At 33.6% G+C, this 21,416-nt stretch overlaps 1 protein-coding gene across 1 annotated transcript in view; it reads left to right on the top strand.

Moving 5' to 3' along the window:
• Positions 1-21,416, top strand: part of PARN (poly(A)-specific ribonuclease) — a 158,881-nt gene that overhangs the window by 57,765 nt on the left and 79,700 nt on the right. The window contains exons 19-21 of the mRNA XM_051963214.1: positions 2,838-2,893; positions 4,179-4,265; positions 18,352-18,426. Coding sequence (XP_051819174.1) covers positions 2,838-2,893; positions 4,179-4,265; positions 18,352-18,426 — 218 coding nt within the window. The remainder of the gene's footprint in view (positions 1-2,837; positions 2,894-4,178; positions 4,266-18,351; positions 18,427-21,416) is intronic.

The following is a 21,416-nucleotide window of genomic DNA, read 5'->3' as shown; positions in this document are numbered from 1 at the left end:
CCTTTGTTAACATATTTTCATTGTTTATTTCCATTTAAATTTGTTTTCTATTATTGAATGAAGCAATATAGATAATGTAAATACAGTGTGAGAAAATCTTAGAAATTTTTTTAAAAAGTAAAGGGCAGTGTGAGTTAATGAAAAGTTTTAGCTGTACAATTTTTTAGTATGTGCAAACCAAACTAGCTAGCAGATGTTGAAATTTTATTAGGATTAAATGAGTCATTTCTTATTAGTTACTAGAAACATACTTTTGCAAATAGTGCTAACTGAAGTCTAAAAAAATACTCTAATGTGTTAATACACATTATATAATCCCTATATAAATTTGTTCACACTTGAGTTAAGAAATTTCTTTTTTGATAGATTTCACAAAAGTAAGGAATGATAGTCTATTCTAATCATTACAAATTCTAAATTAGAATTTTAGATATCAATATAGTAATTTCCTTATAATTATAAAATGTTACACAGCTTAAAAAATTAGTTTAGACTTTTTTCTGTTATCTCCAGTTAATTGCTAAACCAAACCAGATAAACTACTCACCTGGGATATGTTATTGATAATGTCATACTTTCATGATGTGTTCTGGAAAAGTTGCCATTTAATTGAAGTTTTGCAAAAGAAATAGTCTGGTAATCATGTCATATCTGAGGGAAAGTTTGAATTCACTTGACTCCAAGTCTAGTACTTTTATGTACTACTACATCTGCCATTTTGAGTCTCAAATCTTCAGTTGGAAACTATTTCTAGAATGTTAGGGTTTCATAATCTTCCCTGTCTTTCGACTAATTAATTAGTAAAAATTAATGCTTGGTGACTGCAAGGGAAAGCTATTAAAAGAAACCCTTTTGGTATATGAATTATCGTTTCTTCATTTATCTCTTGTTTTTGCAGTCTTATTTTACTGTAATGCTTTTTCCTTTTTCAAGAATGTTTCTTAAGGAGTAATATCATCTATACATTTAGCTTCCTAAACTAATAGAGTATTCACTAGAATTCATGAATGTATCTTTGAGTTTTCCAAATGAAGAATTTAATTTAATTTAATGAATTTTTATACTACAGTAGAATATTGAGACCTCTAATGTATTTGTAAGAATGATTTCTCAAGTTCTTAGTTTGAATTCCTTAAGGCTAATTCTTAGGTGTTAGAATTAATTTAAATAAAAGGAATCTTGAAACTTGAGCAAATTTTCAAAAAAAAAAAAAAAAGGAGATAGATTTTTTGATTGGGATTACAAAGTTGTATTATAGCTGAGAAATTTTTTTTGTTGTTGTTAAAGCAGTTGGGGTTAAGTGACTTGTTCACACTGCTAGGAAGTATTCACTGTCTGAGGCTGGATTTGAACTCGGGTCCTCCTGACTTCAGGGCCCATGCTCTATCCACTGCACCGTCTAGCTGCACCTGAAATTATTATTTTTAAAAACCATTTTAGTAGTCAAAGACTTTATTATCATGGGTAGATTTTTTGGCTCCTTTGAGCAATGTGTTATTTCTCCTATTAATGCTATCTTTTGTTAAATAGATCCCTTACTCTTTTGAATAACTAGTAGAATATATGCCTTTAATTGCAAGGTAGTATGATATTAGTCTATTACAAGACTTATTCCAAGACAAGGGAGTTTTTAATTCATAATAAGTCTGTTCATTATAAAAAAATAATAGTTATGCAGAGTATTAGTTGAGTAAATAAATTTTTAAAAATCAGTAAAAACAAAATTACTTCTAATGAAAAGAGAATTTGGAGGGTTAGGAGAGAAGTGAATATTTTATTTTTTATAATTTACAACATTGGTTTGCGATGAGAGAAGTAGCACAAGAGTCATCATCAAAGACGTGCATCAAAAGTAAAATTTAAGAGTTAATGAAATAACATGCATATAGCATAAGTGTTATTTATTATTAACAAAATATTAAAAGGCTGACAAGAATTCCTTTTGTACATTGGATATATCTACTATGGAGAATTTATGGAAGTGTATGGACAGAAATTGAACGTGAAAAGCAATGGATGAATTATAATTTCTGGTGGTGGAAGTGGCTGTAGAGTAGACATCGTTATTCTATTTAAATATAAAATATTTCATGAATAAAAAATTTCATGAATATGACATGAATTCATGCCATAAAAATTCATTTAAGAAAGAAAAATGGAAACTATGTCTTACCATCATAAGGATACAGAAATACTTCATAATAGCTGAAGATTCTTTATCTTTTGTTTAATATATTATTTAAAGCTAGAAAAAATCATTGTTTAGAATGAATATGTGACTGAATGAATGCTGCATAAAGTATTTACTTTGCTTAACTGTGCTAAATAGTGGAAATACAAAGAAGTAAAGCAAGACAATCTCTGCTCTCTGGGAGTTCATGTCCTTATGGGGAGACAACATAATGTTTCAGCTTTAAGTTGAATGAAAAAGTCCCACAATTCTTAGAATATGTGGCAAAGCAGATATTAATTTCCCTTTAATATCATTTCTAATGATAAAAATATCAGTTTCTGATACTGAACTACTTAATAATTTGAAAGATGTAGGTGGCAAGAACTTTCTTAGATTAATAAAGTAGGTAGTTGTTAATACTGTTGTTGTTTCATCATGGGTTAAATGACTTGTTTTTGTACCATTTTGATGTTGCTTATTGATATTAGTCAAAACTCCTTTTCTATATGGTCACTAATTAATCCAAATAAATATCTTCTCATATATACATGGTGTTTACTATTGCTAGAATTTGTGAAATAAAGTTATTCCTGTTCAGAATATTTATGGAATCATGTATTTCCTTTAAATGGCCATAACCATTTCTCCTTTCTTACCATCTTAGATTATTTCTTATGAGGGTCATGGATATCCCATATCTCAATTTGGAAGGACCAGACTGTAAGTGATTTTAATTTTTTTGAATTTAAATATACGCTATTTAGGACTAGTTGTAACTGATGAAATTTCACTTAAGAGAATTCCTGATTCATTTCAGAGTGAACAATGATTCTTTCAGTGTCATTAAATAAATTGGAGCATTTGGCTTTGATTAATTTCTATTTACATTTATTTTCCATTGCTTTTGTGATTTGAAATTTCTTTTTCATATGCCTTCTAAAGTATTTATTTCAACCTGAACTCTCATTTTTTATTTCCTCCAGATTTTTAAAACCAGTTTATAAAGAAAAAGTATATATTTATTTCACTTATAGTTTTTTCAGTAAACTTGGTATTTCTTCCATTTTAAAATTTGGAGATTTTCCTCCCTTTAAAATGCCTATGAAAAACCAACATATATTTAAAAGAAAAATGCTTATCATTTTTCTTTTTCTTCTGTCTGCCTCATTCGTCATCACCTTTTCTGCTTTACTATTTAAATTATGATTATGTACCTTAAGGATGAAGAACAGATTAAAAAGAGAAGAAATGGTTCAATGAAAGATCTAAGCAAAGAAATCTTTATATCTTTAAAAATAAAATTAGTGAAAGTTACATGGAGATTTTGTAAAAAGAAAGAATATTCTAATATAAGGACTCTGGGAGGTTCTCCCATCATAGGCAAGCGAGGTGGCTCATTGGATACAATGTTGGGACTGTAATTAGGAAGACCTGAATTCAAATATGGCCTCAGACATTTTCTAGGTGTATAAACCTGAGCAATTCATTTAAATTCTGTTTGCTTCAGTTTCCTCATCTGCAAAATAATAATAATAATACCATTTATTTAATCCTTACTACTCCCAGGTAATTTGAAAGATTAAATGAGATAATTGTAAAATACTTAGCACAGTGCCTGGCACACAACCGGCAGCACTATGTAAATGTTAGCTATTATATTAGTTATTATCATTATCATTATTATTATTATTACTATGGTAGTACTACTATTATGGTAAAACCTTGGTCTTCTGTAAGATTACAGTTTTATTAATCTCGTAGTATTTGAGTACCATTAATAGAGAATCCCCAACATTGTGTGTGTGTGTGTGTGTGTGTGTGTGTAAACATTAATAAAAAATCCCCAAATTAGTCTGGTCTTGGTATCTACCAAGAAATGTCTGTTGTAGAAAATTAAGTTAAAGAAAGTAGTAGAGTTTCTTGTTGCCTTTGGAATAGGAAATACAGTAAATGTATTTGAGTAATCTTTCAAATGTAAACCTTCTATTAAAAATGTGTCTCATAGTGCAACCTAAACGAGATCATGTTCTACATGTGACATTCCCCAAAGAATGGAAAACCAGCGACCTTTACCAGCTTTTTAGTGCCTTTGGTGAGTGATTTCTCTCTGATTTCTTTCTTTTTCTGTTTTGGTGGTAAGTAGTATTAGAAAGCATCATTTTAGGAATAAAGAATGCTATATGTGGGGCAGCTAGGTGGTGCAGTGGATAGAGTACTAGCCCTGAAGTCAGAAGGACCTGAATTCAAGTCAGACATTTAACACTTCTTAGCTGTGTGACCCTGGGCAAGTCACTTAGCCCTCATTGCCTCGGCAAAAAAAAAAAAAAAAAATGCTATATGCAAGGTTTTAACCTTACTTTTCATCTTCCTCATTTTAGCATAATATAATCTTTAATAAACCTACTAGGGTTTTAATATTTAGGAAGAGTCACAAAGAAACAAGATAAAATTATTCTTTTTTCTTTTTCAATAATATTTTATTTTTCCAAATACTTATATAGTTTTCAACATTCTTTTTAAAAATAATAGCTTTTTATTTTCAAAATATATGCAAAGATAGTCTGCAACATTGATCCCTGCAAAACTCTGTATTCCAAATTTTTCTCCCTCCCTTCACCTCACCTTCTCCCCCAAATAGCAAACAATCCAATATATGTTAAACATGTGCAAATTCCACTAAGCATATTTCCACATCCATCATGGTGCACAAGTAAAATCAGATCCAAAAGGGGAAAAAATGAGAAAAAAAGAAAAAAATGCAAGTAAACAATTACAAAAAAGGTGAAAAATACTATTTTGTGATCCACATTTAGTTTCCATAGTCCTCTTTCTGGATGCAGATGGCTCTCTACATTACAAGTCTATTGGAATTGGCCCGAATCACCTCTCAACATTCATTTTTATAAAACTTTGTGTTCCAAATTTTTCTTCCTCTCTCCTTTACCTCTTCCTTCCCTAAGATAGCAAGCCATCTGATCCAACTTAAATATGTGCAATCCTTTCAAACATATTTTCATATTTGTCATGCTGTGCAAAAAAAAAAGACCAAAAAGAAAAAGAAGAAAACACGAGAAAGGAAAAAAAAGGTATAAATAATATGCTTTGATCCACAGTCAGTCTCCATTGTCCTCTTTTGAGATGCGATTGTCATTTTCTATCCCTAGTCTATTGGAATTGTCTTGTATCACTGCATTGTTGAGAAAAGCCAAGTTTTACACAGTTTATAATCACATAATTTTATTGTTACTTGTACAGTGTTCTCCTGGTTGGCAACTACAAAAAGGGTTACTGCAAACATTTTTGTACATCTGGGTCCTTTTCCCTTTTTTAAAATCTCTTTGGGATACAGGCTCAGTAGAGACATAGCTGGATCAAGAGATATACACTTTTGATAGCCCTTTAGGCATAGTTTCCAAATTGCTCTCCAGAATCTTTGGATCCATTCACAATATGCATTCACCAATAACACATTAGCTTCCCAGTTTTCCCACATCCCCTCCAACATTTATCATTATCTTTTCCTGACATCTTAGCCAATCTGATAGATGTGAGGTGGTACCTCAGAGTTGTCTTAATTTGCATTTTTCTGATCAAAAGTGATTTAGGGCATTTTTTCATATGACTAGAAATGATTTAATTTCTTTATCTGAAAATTGTTCATATCCTTTGATGATTTTTCAGTTGAGGAATGACTTGTATTCTTATAAATTTGTATCAGTTCTTTATATTTTTTAGAAATGAGGCCTTTAGTAGAACCCTTGATTGTAAAAATTTTCCCCCAGCTTTCTGTTTCTCTTCCTATCTTTGGCTTTGTTTGTGTAAAATCTTTTTAATATAATCAAAATAAGATAAAATTATTCTTGATGTAGCTGAATTTCTTTTCTGTCACCATGGAAAACAAAGACAAAGGATAAATTATTCTTTAGGTTCAAATTCAGAGAAGCCATCTATTTGTCTGATAAAAGTTGTCTTTGTATGTAATACTTGGTGTCAAAAGCCATGTGACATGTGGCTGTTCATGTAGATCAAAGACTGAGAAAAGTTGAAATTTTCTTTGCTTTGTCCTCCAGGAAGTCTCCCTTGATCTCCCAATGAGTTGCCTCATATTTTGAAGCTTCCTGTTTCTGATATTGTTGGCATAACCAGGTTTTTCTTTTCTTTTGTTTTTTACATGTAGCTATGGGGCAACAAGGGGTCAATTTTTCAGAACTGATAAACATGTTATTCTTGATTTATTTTTTTTCTTTGTACTGTTTGTGTTCCTTTTTTGAACCTTCTTTATATCCTTCCACATTTAGCTTACATTTATTTAAATACCTAGCTTATCCTTTTTTTTGGATTGCTTATTAAAGAAATAAACTCTTTCATCTTTGTATTCATCTTGTCTTATATTGGAATTTACCTTGAACATAGTTCTTTTACAAAGTTAAATGCCAATTTTTATTGAATTGCATTAAATGTCCCTAATAGCAGTGCACGTGATTAGATTTAGGTGAACAGAAAATTTAGAGCTGACTGTTAGTAACAACATTTTGGTTATAAACTACAGGCTACAGGCTCTAAATCCTATTTTCTTAAATTGTGTGTGCAACCCCATATGGAGTAACTGAATATGGGGGGAGAGGTTCACAAAATTATGATTTATTATCAGTAAATATTTGATTTGTATATCTATTTTATATGCTTATATACCTGAGTAACAGAAAAATTTCTCAGGTGAAAAGGGATTAAGAATGTGAAAAGTTTAAGAACCCTACTCTCAAGAAAGGGAAGCTTTGAAGATATACTTTTTGAAGATTTTTATAAAAAATTCAGTTCAGCAAATATTTATTAACATTTTTTTATTCTGAACTTCTACACTAAAAAAGAGTATTTCTTTATATACATCAAACATGAAAGGAAGATACTATCTAAAACCTTTAATCAGTTTCATAGTCCTTGCTTTTTATTATTTTTTAATAATATGATGAATTCTACAAATTATTTTCAACATACTCTGACTTATCTCTGCATCTTTCTGAATTTCCTTTAGTTCTTTGCATTTAATATAATGTTTGAAGAAGCAATTTAAGGTGTCCTTTTTAATTTTAGTTCTTTTCTTATTCCTTTTGGATAAGGAATTTTATTAGCACGATATCATCATACAGTTCCTTTAAATTGTTCAAATAAATTTATCTTTTTACTTTCAGGAAGTGGTTGGTAGAGTCTTTCAAACTTTACTTTGCCCTCAAGTTCTAATAGATCTAGTTTCATTCATTTCTTGAAATATAATGTCCAGGTCTTTAAAAAAAAAAAACAACTATTTCTTCAATCTTTTGGTTTTCTTCTAATATTCCTTGCTGTTTCATAGAGTCATCGATTTCTGTTTCACGTATTTTTTGGCCACCTGTACTAGCCACTCTATCCTTTTCTCCCCATTTTGACTCATTGGTGAACCAACTAAACTCTGTATTGTTCTACTCTTGAATCCTTTGCTCTCTTATCATATTGCAGGTTATGCTCAGTCAAACCTTAGTTTTGGATTATTCCTATCTTTTATTGCCTTTGTGCCTGTACATGTCCTGCTGAATGAAGGTAGAGAAAATCACACAGCCATTCTATGTCCACAACAGATGTAGGTTACATAACCTCAAGTGCACTGTTGCAATTTGGTCCTATTTTATCTCCCATGAATTAATTGCCATTTTCATGTTGATGATTCTCAGATCTACCATTCCTGCCCCAATCTATCTGCTAACTAATTTCACATCTTTAGCCACTTTTCAGACACATAGAACTGAATGTCCAGTAGACATCTTAAACTCAATTCAACCAAAATTGAATGTACTATCTTTCCCCTAAAACCTTTTCCTCTCCTGTCTTCTCTATTATTATAAAGAGCAACATCATTCCCACAGTCCCTTAAGGCTTGAAACCTCAGTGTTATCTTGGATTCCACACTCTCTTCACCTCTCATCTCTAAGTTGCGGTCAAAGCCTGCTAACTTCACCTTTGCAACATCTCTTGAATATTTTTCCTTTTCTACCCTGACACTATCGCCATTCTAATGCAAACCTTCATTATCTCACTCCTTGATTTTTTACCAAAGCTTGCTAGTGAATCTGCCTACCTTAAGTCTCTCCTAACTCCAATCTATTCTATATTCAGCCATAAAATTGGTTTTCCTAAAGCATAAATCATGTGACCCCTTTCCACTATTCCATAAACTCTAGTGGCTTCTTATTCTTCCAAGTACAAATACAAAATGCTCTTTTGGCATTCAAAACCCTTTAACTTAGCCCCCTCTTACCTTTCCAGTTTTCTTATTCCTTAATTCCTGACACATACTCTTTAATCCAGCAACACTGGTTTTTCCATGAATAAGATCTTCCATCTCTCATTTTTGGAATATGAAAAGACTCTGTTGTTGTTGTCCCCCCTTCCTGATATGCTCTTCCTCCTCTGCTTCAACTGCTGACCTCCCTGGCTTCCTTTAATATCTCACTAAAATCCTATCTTTTACAGGAAACTTTCCCTAACTCCTCTTCATGTCATTGCCTTCTCTCTATTAATTATTTACTATTTATTCTATATAGAGCTTTGCATTATATAGATTTGTTTACATATTATCTCTCCCATTGGATTATAAGGGCAGGAACTGTTTTCTTTCTTTTCTTTTTCTTTTCTTTTTTTTTTTTTTTAAACTTTTTTCATATTCCTGGCACTTAGCATGGTGCCTGGCACCTAGGAGACCCTTTCTAAATGTTTATTGATTTCAATTGCTATCCTTGGCTTTTTTTTTTTTCTCACTAATGGTATGATATATTTTTGTTCTAGCTGTTTAGTCTATGTGAATTGTTATTTTTCAAGGTGTTTTTTTTGCTTTGTTTTGTTTTGGTCAATGACATATTTTTGGATTCTTATTAATTCATCTTACTATCCTCTCCCATTTTATGGCTGACTTCATCCCATTCATAGTAAGAGGTTTTTTTGTTGTTATTTCTTATTCCTCTCCTTTTATATATTTTTTCTTTCTTTGCCCTCACCTTTCTATAAAAAAAAGAGGAATCAGTGAATGAAGTGTTTAATTAATATTTTTGATCTATAAAAGCAATATATTTTCATTCATTTTCCCTTATTTTCTTCATTTTGTCCTATCCCTAATTATAGATATTTACTCTTTTACCTCATATTCCTTACTTTGCTGTAGATATTCCCTTTCATTCTCTAGCTTCTGATATTCACAATTATATCGCTTATGATTAATATTTCAACTATTCTTCTCTTCCCTTTTTTGTTCCCTAATATTTCCTTGCAGAGATAAATGTATTTCTTTACCACATTCATTATGTATATATAGCTATGTGTGTGTAAAATGTGTTCAGTTCTTCTTTTTCTGGCTCAAATAAAAGTGAAATTCATCATATACCTGTTGCCCCTCAAATTTTCTTTTTACATATGATCTTCAGTCCGTGCATTCCTATTTTGTGATATAGTAAGGTTCCTCCCCTTCTCCTTCCTTTTCTCCCCAGTGTTTCCTCTCTTTCCTCACCTTTTCTGCTTTTTTTCAAGGTCATCAGAAGAGAACTGAACAACTCCCAGGGTGTCTATCTGTCTTATTTAACTTATTCTATGCTTCTAAGGTTCTGAGAGGATGCTTATTTTTTCTTCCTTTATTACAATGTAAACAACTTATCACATAGTTCCTTCAGAGTGATCAAATGTATTTGCTTTTTGTGTATCTCTTGACTCCTTATTTACTTTTTAGGTATTCTGTTGAATTCTGGTCTTTTCATAAAGAATGCTTTCAAGTCTTATGTTTATTGGCTTTAGAATACTTTGAAGCATTTCTAAACCCCAGAAGGAAAACTCCTGGGAATGTCCTGTCAAATTTCAGAGTTTCCATGTCAAACAAATAACACTGTAAGAAGTTTGAAAAAACCATATGAGGATCAAGAAGTCACAGTCAGGATCACATAAGATTTGGCAGCTACCATGATTAAAAAAGAATGTCTAGATATAACATTCCAGATAAAAAAACTACAACCAAGAATGACCTCTCAGGCAAACTTTTAGTGTAATATCTATAAGAATTTGCCTTTCAGAAATGCTCTTGCTCTTTTCATTGCAAATGCTTGAAAATCTTTCTTGGTCTAGAATGTGATTGCTCAGGCTAGGCTCTACCTTCTGCAGAAATTATTAGGTTTTCGTTTTTTCTTGATTATTCAAATTAGGTTTTAGCCTTAGTTGTCTCTTTATACAACCCAGATCTAGTTCTATCTCTTACAGTAAAGCACACAGGTTTAACCTAATCTGTAAATCTGACAGATTGCTGATGCAGCTTGTCATTGACTTCACAGGGTCCTCTAAGGATTTTGCTTCCTAGGAACTGTCATGACTATTTATCCAGTTGTGGATAAACTGGGCATGAATTTCCTGGTTACTGGGATGCCTAGGGACTGTACTGTCTAGATCTGGTGATGGGGGATAGAATTTCGTGTGTGAAAGGATAGAAAGAGCCAGTTTGGCTGGTTCACAGAGTGTGGAAGGAAGAGTCATGTTCAGAGAGTCTGGAAAGATATGTTGCGACCAGGTTGTAAAGGACTTTAGCAAGCTAAACCCAAGAGGATTGATATTTGATCTTAGAAGAAATGGGGAGCCACTGGAATCAATTGAGTAGGAAAGACATGGTCAGATCTACACTTAAAGAAAATCACTTTAACACTTACATAGAATAGTGGAGAGAGACTTGTGACAGACCAGTTAGAAAACTGCTCCAGAAGGACTGAAGGTCTGAAGTAAGGTGGTAGCTGTGTAAACAGAGAGAAATGTCAGATGTGAAAGACTTCATAGAGATAGAAATGTCAATAGATATCAATTAATTGGCACTTTGGACAAAGGAGAAGCAGGAATCAAGTAAAGGATAATCTCATTGTTATAAAACTTGAAAATGGAAGGATAGTGGTGCCTTCACATCAAGCATTAGCTGCACTGTGTAGAGAGGAAGGGTCAGATGCAAGAGATGTTGTGAGACTTGAAATGACATACGTGGGGTGAGAAATGGTGAGTAATTATGGATGATGCCAAATTTATAAATCTGAGAGATTAAAACAACTTGACCTTTGAAAATTGGAAAGTTTGGAAGAGGGGACGGTTTTGGGGAAAGATAGTAAGTTTTATTTTAGTCATGTTTATTTTAAGATATCTCTGGAACATCCAATTTGAAATGTCCCAGGATTTTGATGATGTGGACTGAAGTTCTAGAAAGAGACTTTGCCTAAATTTATAGATTTGTGAATGACTCTAACGAGAATGATAATTAAATCCATTGGAAATGATGAGAACATCAAGAGAGAGAGTGTAGGTACAGAAGGGAAGAGAATCCAGTTCAGAGGGGTGTGTAGTGGAGGATGAGCCAGCAAAAGAGATGGAGAAGGAATTGTCAGATGGGTAGAAGAAGAACCTGAAGAGAATGGTGTCACAAAATCCCAGGTATGAAAAATTATCCAGACAGATAAGGTGGTCAGCAAAGGCAAATGCAAGAAATAAGTTAAGACAGATGAGGATTAAGAAAAAATTATCAGATTTGGCAGAGCTAGCTCATTGGTAACTTGGAAAAGAACAGTTTCAGTTTAGTCCACAAGCATTTATTAAGTGCCTGCTATTTGCCATATTTGTGCAAAGGGTTGAAAATACAAAATAAAGCAAAAACAACTTAATAGGGAAGGCAACAAACAAATAAGTATGCACAAACAAGCCAAATACAAGATAAATAAGAAAAATAGAGATAGAAATGTCAATAGATATCAGTTAATTGGCACTTTGGACAAAGGAGAAGCAGGAATCAAGTAAAGGATAATCTCATTGTTATAAAACTTGAAAATGGAAGGATAGTGGTGCCTTCACATCAAGCATTAGCTGCACTGTGTAGAGAGGAAGGGTCTGATGCAGGAGATGTGAGACTTGAAATGACATACGTGGAGTGAGGGAAGGCTTTAGAATTAAGAGGAATTTGAAAAAACTTCCTATAGAAGGCAGGATTTTAGCTGGTACTTGAAGAAAGTCAGGAAAGGCAAGAGGCAGATTTGAGGAGGGGGAGCATTCCACATGGAAGACAGCCAGAGAAAATTCCTGAAGCTGAGAGGTGGGATGTTTTTACTTGAGTTACAACATGGAGGCCAGTATTGTTGAATCAAAGAATATAGGGGTGGGGTGGAGGTGAGAAAGTATAAGAATAGAGAACTTGGAGGCAGGAAGACTGAAAGGTTTTGAATACTGGAGGATTTTAAATTTGATCCTAGAGGTGACAAAGGGGCCATTGGAGTTTACTGAGTTGAAATGTGACATAGTTAGACACAGGGAAATCTTTAAGAAATTCTCTTTTATGGTGTTCTCTTCTTTAAAATATAATGGTTCTCTCTGGGAGCAGGTTTCTTGGGGAGGTTTTCTGAAGGCAGCCGTAGTTTCAGTTAAAAGTAATAATCACTCCAAATGCAGCCAGCTGATAAAATGCCAATGCTTATTTTCTCCTTCCTTGGGCCCAGGTAGCTTTCTTAGAGGTCCATCTCTCTGCTTGGTTCCAAGAGCTCCCTCCGATTGTCTCCAAATCCAAAGGTTTGTCCTTCAGCCTCCAGCCAGCACAAAGGTGGAAAATGGAATGAATCTTTCTTGCCTCCAAGAGAGGGCTTCTGGCTCTCAATCTCCCAGAGTGTTCCTTTCGAGTCTTGTCTCCTTATCTGGGGCTGGACAGCTTTCTGGAGAGCCTTTCAGACCTGCCTTGGTCTCAGTGGGGGAAGTACAGAAGCCCAGCCACCACAGTGTTGTGAGATGAAGTAAATGAATCTGATTTGCCTCTGAGAGAGGGCTTCTGGCTCTCCCAGAGTGCTCTCTGGTCCTAAGAGCTTCTTGCTTATATGAGCTCTCTAAAGGTCTGAACACAAGGATTATTTCTGTCAGTTCTACTTAGTACCTTGTTTCAAGTTCTGGCCTATAACATCTCCTTGTAAGATCAGATCAATCATACTGAACCATGATAAATTAGATAATTATTGGCTTTATCAACTCTAATGACTTAACAGCTTGTAAGGATTCTAACACTCTTTGGCAACTGAATGGAAGATAGATTGGAGTGGGGAGGGATCTGAGACAGGCTGAAAGCAGCAGGCTTTTATAATTGTACAAAAGGTGATGAGGGCCTGCATTAGGCTTGCGATAGTATTAAAGGAGAGAAGAGAGCATATTCAGGAGATGTTGTAAAGATGAAATCAACAAACTTTGGCAATGGATTGGATTTGGAGGCTATTGAGGAGTTGATTTCAAATCCTCGGTACTGGATGATTGGGTTGTCCTTGATAGTAACAGGGAAGTCTGGAAGGTGGAGAGAATTTAGAGGGAAAGATAATGAATTCTGTTTTGGAGATGTCTACACGATGTCCATTTAAAATGTCTAAAAGGCAATTGGAAGTGTGAGACTAGAGTTCAACTAAGTGAATTAGTCCTGGATAAGTAGATTTGAATATCATTTGCAGAAGGATGATTGGGTCAGTGAGATCACTAAGTGAAGTAGTATAGAGGAAGAAGTGTGAGGGCCACAGTCCTCATGGTTCATTAGTGGGCATAACCTGGATGAAGATCCAGCAAGAGAGATCAAGAAAAGAGTATAGTCAGGTAGGAGAAGAATTAGGAGAGAGTAATGTCCTAAAAATCTAGAAAAAAGAAAGTCTCAAGGATGAGAGGGTGACCACTAATATCAAAGGCTAAAGAAGGGTTAAGAACAATGAGGATGATTAGTAACTTTGGAATGATGACTTCAGTAGCCCAACTATAGAGAGTTAAGAAGAGTGAGAAGAGATATCTTTTTTCTTTTTTTTTTTTTTAATAATACTTTTTATTTTCAAAATATATTCAAAGATTTAACATTCACTTTTGCAAAACCTCCTCTCCCCATACTTCCTCTCCTAGACAGCAAGTAACTCAATATAAACATATACAAATATGCATATTTCCACATTTATCATACTGCACAAGAAAAATCAGATCAATAAAGGGGAAAAAAAGCAAACAATAAAAAAGGGTGAAAATACTATGTTGCCATCCACATTCAGAACCCACAGTCCAAAGAGACAGCTTTTTAAGAAGTTTAGCTGTGAAAGCCAGAAGAGATATGGGTAAATCAAGTGAAGTTTTTTGATAATGGAAAAGACACAGATAAGCCTGTGGGCTGTAGGGAAGCAGTTATCAGACAAGGGAATACTAAAGATAAAAGTGAGAGGGGATGACAGAGAAGGCAGTTGGCTGAAGAGACTGGAATGGCATCACTTATTCAGGGAGCAGGGTTGGTCTTGACAAGAAAAAGGGCTACTTTTTTTTTTTTTTTGTATGAGATAGGAGTGAAGAACGTGATAGTGGAAGAAGGGAATACAGTGGAAATTGATATAAGACACTAATTAAGGAAGAACAATATTCTTTTAAAATTCCTTCCCACTAGAAATTCAGTGATCCTGATCTATTATGACAGCTTTCTAACTGGTTTCCCTTTAGTCCTTATCCTCTCAAATATATTTTACATAACTTCTCCTAAATTAATAAAAAAAAGAGTCCAAACTCAATAACCTGATCCTTCAAACTACTCAATCATCTGGACCCTTTTACCTACCCAAATTTTCTTTTCTATATCCTATCCCTTTTGTTTTAGCCACCTCTAGTATCACTGTTCCTGGAATACATCATGTTCATTTCCCATTCTAATTTTCTATCTTTGACATCCTACTCCCTTTTTTGACCTTGTCCTTGTATATAACCAGCTAGTGGATAGAGAGCTGCACTTGAAGTCAATAAGACCTGAGATCAAATCCTACCTTAGACTTTAAATGTGTGGTAATAGCATCTACCTTTTGGAGTTGTTGTGAAGACAAAATGAAATATTTGTACAGCATATTGCAAACCTTAAAGTGCTATATAAATGTCTTGTTGTTATATGTATACCATCAAGACTTAACATACCATCTATCATCAAGATTTCTTAATCTGGAGCCTACTAAATTGGTTTTATTAATAACTATTGATATGTAATTACTTTCTTCAGTAATTCTATGCACTTTAAATTTTTTTCTGAAAAGGGGATATGCAGATATTAAGGAGGGGTTTCTGACTCTCCTTCCCTCCCCAAAAGGTTAAAACCTCCTACATAATGTTCTCCTTCTCTGAACTTTTGTACTACACTCATCTTGGCATATAGTGTATTGCTTTTTACTTAAAGTTTTATTTGCATATTTCTTTGTTCCCCAAAAAGCATTTTAAGTTTCTTGAGTTCAAAAATATTGTCATTCATTTCTTTTAGGTCTTTCTTAATAATTTAGCCCAGTACTTTGAACACATTAGGTACTCAGTAGATATTTGTTATTGATAATTGTTTCACTTTGAGCCTTCCTTTTTGCTTCTATTTCTCCTTTCGATCTCTGTGTCTGTGTGTATGTGTGTATTTGCAGTTCTATTTCTGTTTCTGTATTAGCCTGTAAGAATGTTTGTCTCTGGGACAGGTAGGTGGCGTAGTGGATAGAGCATCACTCCTGAAGTCAGGGAGGACCTGAGTTCAAATATGGCATCAGACATTTAACACTTCCTAGCTGTTTGACCCTGGGCAAGTCACTTAACCCTAATTGCCTCACTTAAAAAAAAAGAGAGAATGTTTGTCTCTTTATTGTTGTCTTTTTCCATGTTTTTATTTGTCATTCTCTTCTTCCTTCCCTCTCCTGTATTTTCTACTGCCTCTTTTAATTTAGAATCAAAATAAATTTTTATTTGTTACACATAATTGAGTAGTTTTTATATTCCCCATTTTAGATTTGAAACGAGAATAAGTAGGACATTTTATATTTCTCTCAAAAAGTGAAAATTGCTTTTTTATTTAGGTGACTTTTGATTTTTCTTGAGATTCTGAGATATGTTTCTTCAGTATATTGTTGGAAATAACTATGAAATTGTTGGGCTTTTTTTTTTTTTTAATAATAAATTTATGTTAAGAAATAGTTTTATTTTTGTTTCTTTCATATAAAAGTTAAATACACAAAAGAATTCTGGTTAATTGAAAAGTCTAATTCAGGTTTTAGTGTAAATAATTATATAATACTAATAATTAGAATCTGTTCAGAAGTTTGTGTTGTGGCAACAACAAAATTATGCAACGATCAATTCTGATGGATAAGGCCTTTTTTTTTACTTCAACATTTTTTTTTCTTTTAAAGCTTTTTATTTTCAGAACATATGCTTGGATAATTTTTCAACATTGAGCCTTGCCAAACTTTGTCTTCCAAATTTTCCCTGTCTTCCAAATTTTCCCCGTCTTCCCTCCACTTCCTCCCCTAGATAGCATGTAATCCAATAGATGGTAAACATGTGCAATTCTTCTGTACATATCTCTACAATTATTGTGCTGTACAAGAAAAATCAGATCAAAAAGGAAAAAAATGAGAAAGAAAACAAAAAGAAAACAAACAACAATGAAAAGAGTGCAAATACTATGTTGCGATCCACCCTCAATTCCCACAGTCCTCTCCCTGGGTGTAGATGGCCCTCTTCATCGTACCACCATTGGAACTGTTCTGAATCATTTCACCATTGATCATTGTACAATCTTGATGTTGCTTTGTAAAATGATCTCCTGATTCTGTTCAGTGTGGCTTTTTCAACATTGAAGTGATTTAAACCATTCTCCAGTTGATAAATGGTCAAAGGATATGAACAGACAATTCTCAGATGAAGAAATTGAAACTATGTATAGACACATGAAAATATGCTCCAAATCATTATTAATCAGAGAAATGCAAATTAAGACAACTCTGAGATACCACTACACACCTGTCAGATTGGCTAGAATGACAGGGAAAGACAATGCAGAATGTTGGAGGGGATGTGGGAAAACAGGGACGTTGATATATTGTTGGTGGAATTGTGAACACATCCAGCCATTCTGGAGAGCAATCTGGAACTATGCTCAAAAAATTATCAAACTGTGCATACCCTTTGATCCAGCAGTGTTTCTACTACTGGGCTTATACCCCAAAGAGATACTAAAGAAGGGAAAGGGACCTGTATGTGCCAAAATGTTTGTGGCAGCCCTGTTTGTAGTGGCTAGAAGCTGGAAAATGAATGAATGCCCATCAATTGGAGAATGGTTGAGTAAATTGTGGTTTATGAATGTTATGGAATATTACTGTTCTGTAAGGAATGACCAGCAGGATGAATACAGAGAGGACTGGCAAGACTTACATGAACTGATGCAAAGTGAAATGAGCAGAACCAGGAGATCATTATATACCTCAACAACGATACTGTTTGAGGATGTATTCTGATGGAAGTGGATCTCTTCGATAAAGAGAGCTAATTCAGTTGGATGGACAGAAGCAGCTACACCCAAAGAAAGAACACTGGGAAATGAATATAAACTGCTTGCATTTTTGTTTTTTTTCCCGGGTTATTTATACCTTCTGAATCCAATTCTCCCTGTACAACAAGAGAACTGTTCGGTTCTGCACGCATATATTGTATCAAGGATATATAACCTATTTAACATGTAAAGGACTGCTTGTCATCTGAGAGAGGGGGTGGAAGGAGGGAGGGGAAAAATCAGAACAGAAGTGAGTGCAAGGGATAATGCTGTAAAAAAAATTACCCTGGTATGGGTTCTGTCAATAAAAAATTATTAAAAAAAAAAAAAACATTGAAGTGATTTGGGCCAATTCCAATAGACTTGTGATGGAGAAAACCATCTGCATCTAGAAAATGGACTGTGGGGACCGAATGTGTATCACAACATAGTATTTTCGCCTTTTTTGTTGTTGTTTCCTTGATTTTTGTTGTTTCTGTTTTTTTTCTTTTTGATCTGATTTTTCTTGCATAGCATTATAATTGTGGAAATACGTATAGAATAATTGCACATATTTAACATATATTGGATTACTTGCTGTTTGGGAGGGGTCAGGGGAAGGAAGGGAGAAAAATTCGCAACACAAGATTTTTCAAGGGTGTTGAAAACTATATTTGTGTATATTTTGAAAATAAAAAGCTATTATTTAAAAAAAGTTTTGTGTTACTTAAATTTTCTTCTTTAAGCATACAAAGAAACTTTTTCAGATTCATAAATCAAATTTAAGAGTACCATAAACTCATATACTTACTTGAATTATATTTCATCATTACAGGTAACATTCAGGTATCTTGGATTGATGATACATCAGCATTTGTCTCTCTGAGTCAGCCTGAACAAGTGCAGATTGGTAAATATTTGTGGCTTTTCTTCTTTTTAAATTTGTTTATTATATCATGTATATACTTTTCACTTAGAGCATAACAGTGGCTTTAGAAAAATCTTTAACTTTCAAAGATTTATCTATACTGTCTCAAAAACATTAATGCCATCAGTAGAAACACAATAAGTATAACACTTGGACTAGAAACCAGCTCAAATTTCTTTATTCCTTTAAAATACTTAATCTTTAGAGACTTCATAATAGACTTTATGTTTGTTTCTCTTGTCTTTTTTCCGTTTCACCAAAAAAATGTAACTTCAGGTAGTCTTTATTGCATCAATATAGGCTTTCTTTTGAGCATTTAAAATAATAAGTAAAGGGGCCCTAAAATTGGGACTGATATATTGATCCATCCTTTTCTATTAGTTTCACATTTGTAAACTTTTAAAAGTTGGAAATCTCAAAGTAATCATTCCATTAAACATTTATGAAGTAGTCATTTCACATAAAGAAGTACTAAAGATTATTTTCTTGCCAAAAAATAAGCTTTTCAGAGCTAGATTGAGGACAACTTTTATCAAACAATGAGATTTACTGAGTTTTCCATCTTTTGCTTTACATTCTTTTGGATGAAAAACTAATTTGTTGAGTAAACCTTGTAACTTTTAGTATTTATGAAGTGAGATATTAAAGAATATCTGATATCTTGATGCTTAATAATAGAAAAGGGATCATTAAAGAAGGTATTTTTAGTAATGTGCTATATTGGTTTTAATGGCAATAAAGTACTAGGTGCTAAACTTATATAACCTTAATATACTTAAATGTAATTACATTACGTGAATATGAACATTTTTAGTTATATATTGTTTGATAAATAGCAGCTGGCTCATAGTGAATACAAAGAAGGCTTCAAATCCAGGAAGACCTAGGTTCAGGTTTTCTTTTAGTCACATACTAGTAATGTGTCTCTCAGACAAGTCATTTAATCTCTCAGTCATCTGTGCCAGGGCTTCTTAAACTTTTTCCACTGGTGACCTCTTTTTATTTTAGAAATTTTTATGTGACTCTAGGTATTGGTATATAAAATAAAATATTCAAATCAAGTATTTACTGGTGAAAAATTATATTCGGATGCAAGACCCCATCTGGAGTCGCAAACCATAGTTTAAGAAACTGGACTCTGAGAGCAACTCTGAGATTATAGCTTGCAAAGAAGCTGTTAGTGTATTATATCTATATTAGTGAATGGAGTTTGAGAGTATTTTCTATTAATGAGATGACAATTATAGTCCCTGTCCCTTTATCTATTCTCTTATATACATATTCTTATTTCACCTGTTACACATCCATCGTATAGTTCAGTAATCATATCTGCCTGTGTTCATGATGTTATTCCATCAGGTTAAGAATTAAATGTTAGTGCTTTAAAATGAATTCAGGGAATATAATAGAATAAGAAAAACATGAAAGGGTTAGTGGCACAGGGAGTAAAATGTTGCTATGGATTTGTTGGTATATATTTTTTTTCCCTTTTGTTTTTGGGATGTTGGTTATTTATTTATTTTTGGTGAGATGATTGGGAGCTAAGAGACTTGCCTGGGGTCTTAGAGCTAGTAAGTGTTAAGTGTCTGAGGCCAGACGTGAACTCAAGTATTCCTAACTTGAGGGCCAGTGCTTTATCTGTTATGTCATCTAGCTGCCCCTAAAACTTTTTTTTCTAAGATTCAAGACTAATAAATAGCAACAGACAATTAACAAATGGCAGAGGCTTGATTTCCACTAAATTCCTGTAGCTCCCAATCTAGCAATCTTTCCACTGTTGCCAAGCTGCCTCATGTTTCAGAATTCAAGATTCAAGAGGTAGAATGATCACAGATGATGGTGTGACTAAACTTTTTTGGAGGATTATCGGAATGGGAGAGATTGATAAATTGACAAACTAGATGTTTGCCAGAATGTCAATATGTATATTGAAACCCACAAACATGAGTCTAAGAAATGGGATATAGTGAAATATCACAAGTCAGGTACTGAATTCTTTGAAAAATGAGGAATTGTGACTTAAAGACTGGTAAATGTCTACAGAAGAATATTAACCAGGTGATTAGTAAACCTCCAAGTAAGAAAAGTTGCTAAGTGATGGCAAACTGATGGTCTAGAAGGTAGAAGGCATCCTATTTGGTCTTCCTAAACCCTTGTTTGAGAGTGTTAAATATTATGTGAGATGGTGGTTATTTGTCCTTCATTCCAAAAAAGGACAAAAATATCAAGGTGATGTTTGACTTGTAACCAAATTGGATTTAAGTGAGGAAGAGCTGTGCAGAATGACCATCCTCTTTCCTTCAGAGCCAAAGAGTCCAATGGCAGGACATAGGTCAAGATAAGTGGCAATGGCCCAGGATACAGTGGGAAAACTAAGGTCTTTCCCAGGTCACAGTTTGTCAGAGGCAATGTCCATTCTGTAATTAAAGGCTAGCCTCAGAGTTTCATTATGAGAGAGAATGGTATTATGGAAAGGATTCTGGCTAAGGATCAGACTGCAAAGGAAGAAGTCTTGAGACTAGTCCTTCCTCTGCCATTGACTTACTGTGTGTGACCTTGAGCAAGTCATCACCTCTCTGGAACTCAGTTTTGTGATCAGTAAAATGACTTGGGGATAGCACTAGTAAGCTCTCCGAAGTCTTTTCCAATTGTAAAATTCCCTGTTTTCCTCATTTTTAGAGATGAGAAAACTAAACTCAGGAAGTTCAAAGACAAAACAAAGCTAGTAAATGTGAAAAGCCAGAGCTTAAGCCTAGGCCTGATTTCGATTTCAATATTTTTTTCCCATAGAAAACTATTCTATGGAACAAGGGTTAGTATATCTGATCCATTGAGTTATATGTAATAAAACATCAATGGTTTAATGAAACAACAATCATGGCCCAGGACAGAGACCTCATAGGATAATATAATGATTTTCCAAAGTATTACTTTAAAATGATCCCTTGTTTTAAATGTATTGGGTTTAGAAA

Source organism: Antechinus flavipes, chromosome 1 (genome assembly GCF_016432865.1).
Source record: "Antechinus flavipes isolate AdamAnt ecotype Samford, QLD, Australia chromosome 1, AdamAnt_v2, whole genome shotgun sequence".
Taxonomy (NCBI): domain Eukaryota; kingdom Metazoa; phylum Chordata; class Mammalia; order Dasyuromorphia; family Dasyuridae; genus Antechinus; species Antechinus flavipes.
The sequence above is the reverse complement of the archived record's forward strand: the minus strand, read 5'-3'. Positions and strand labels throughout refer to the sequence as shown.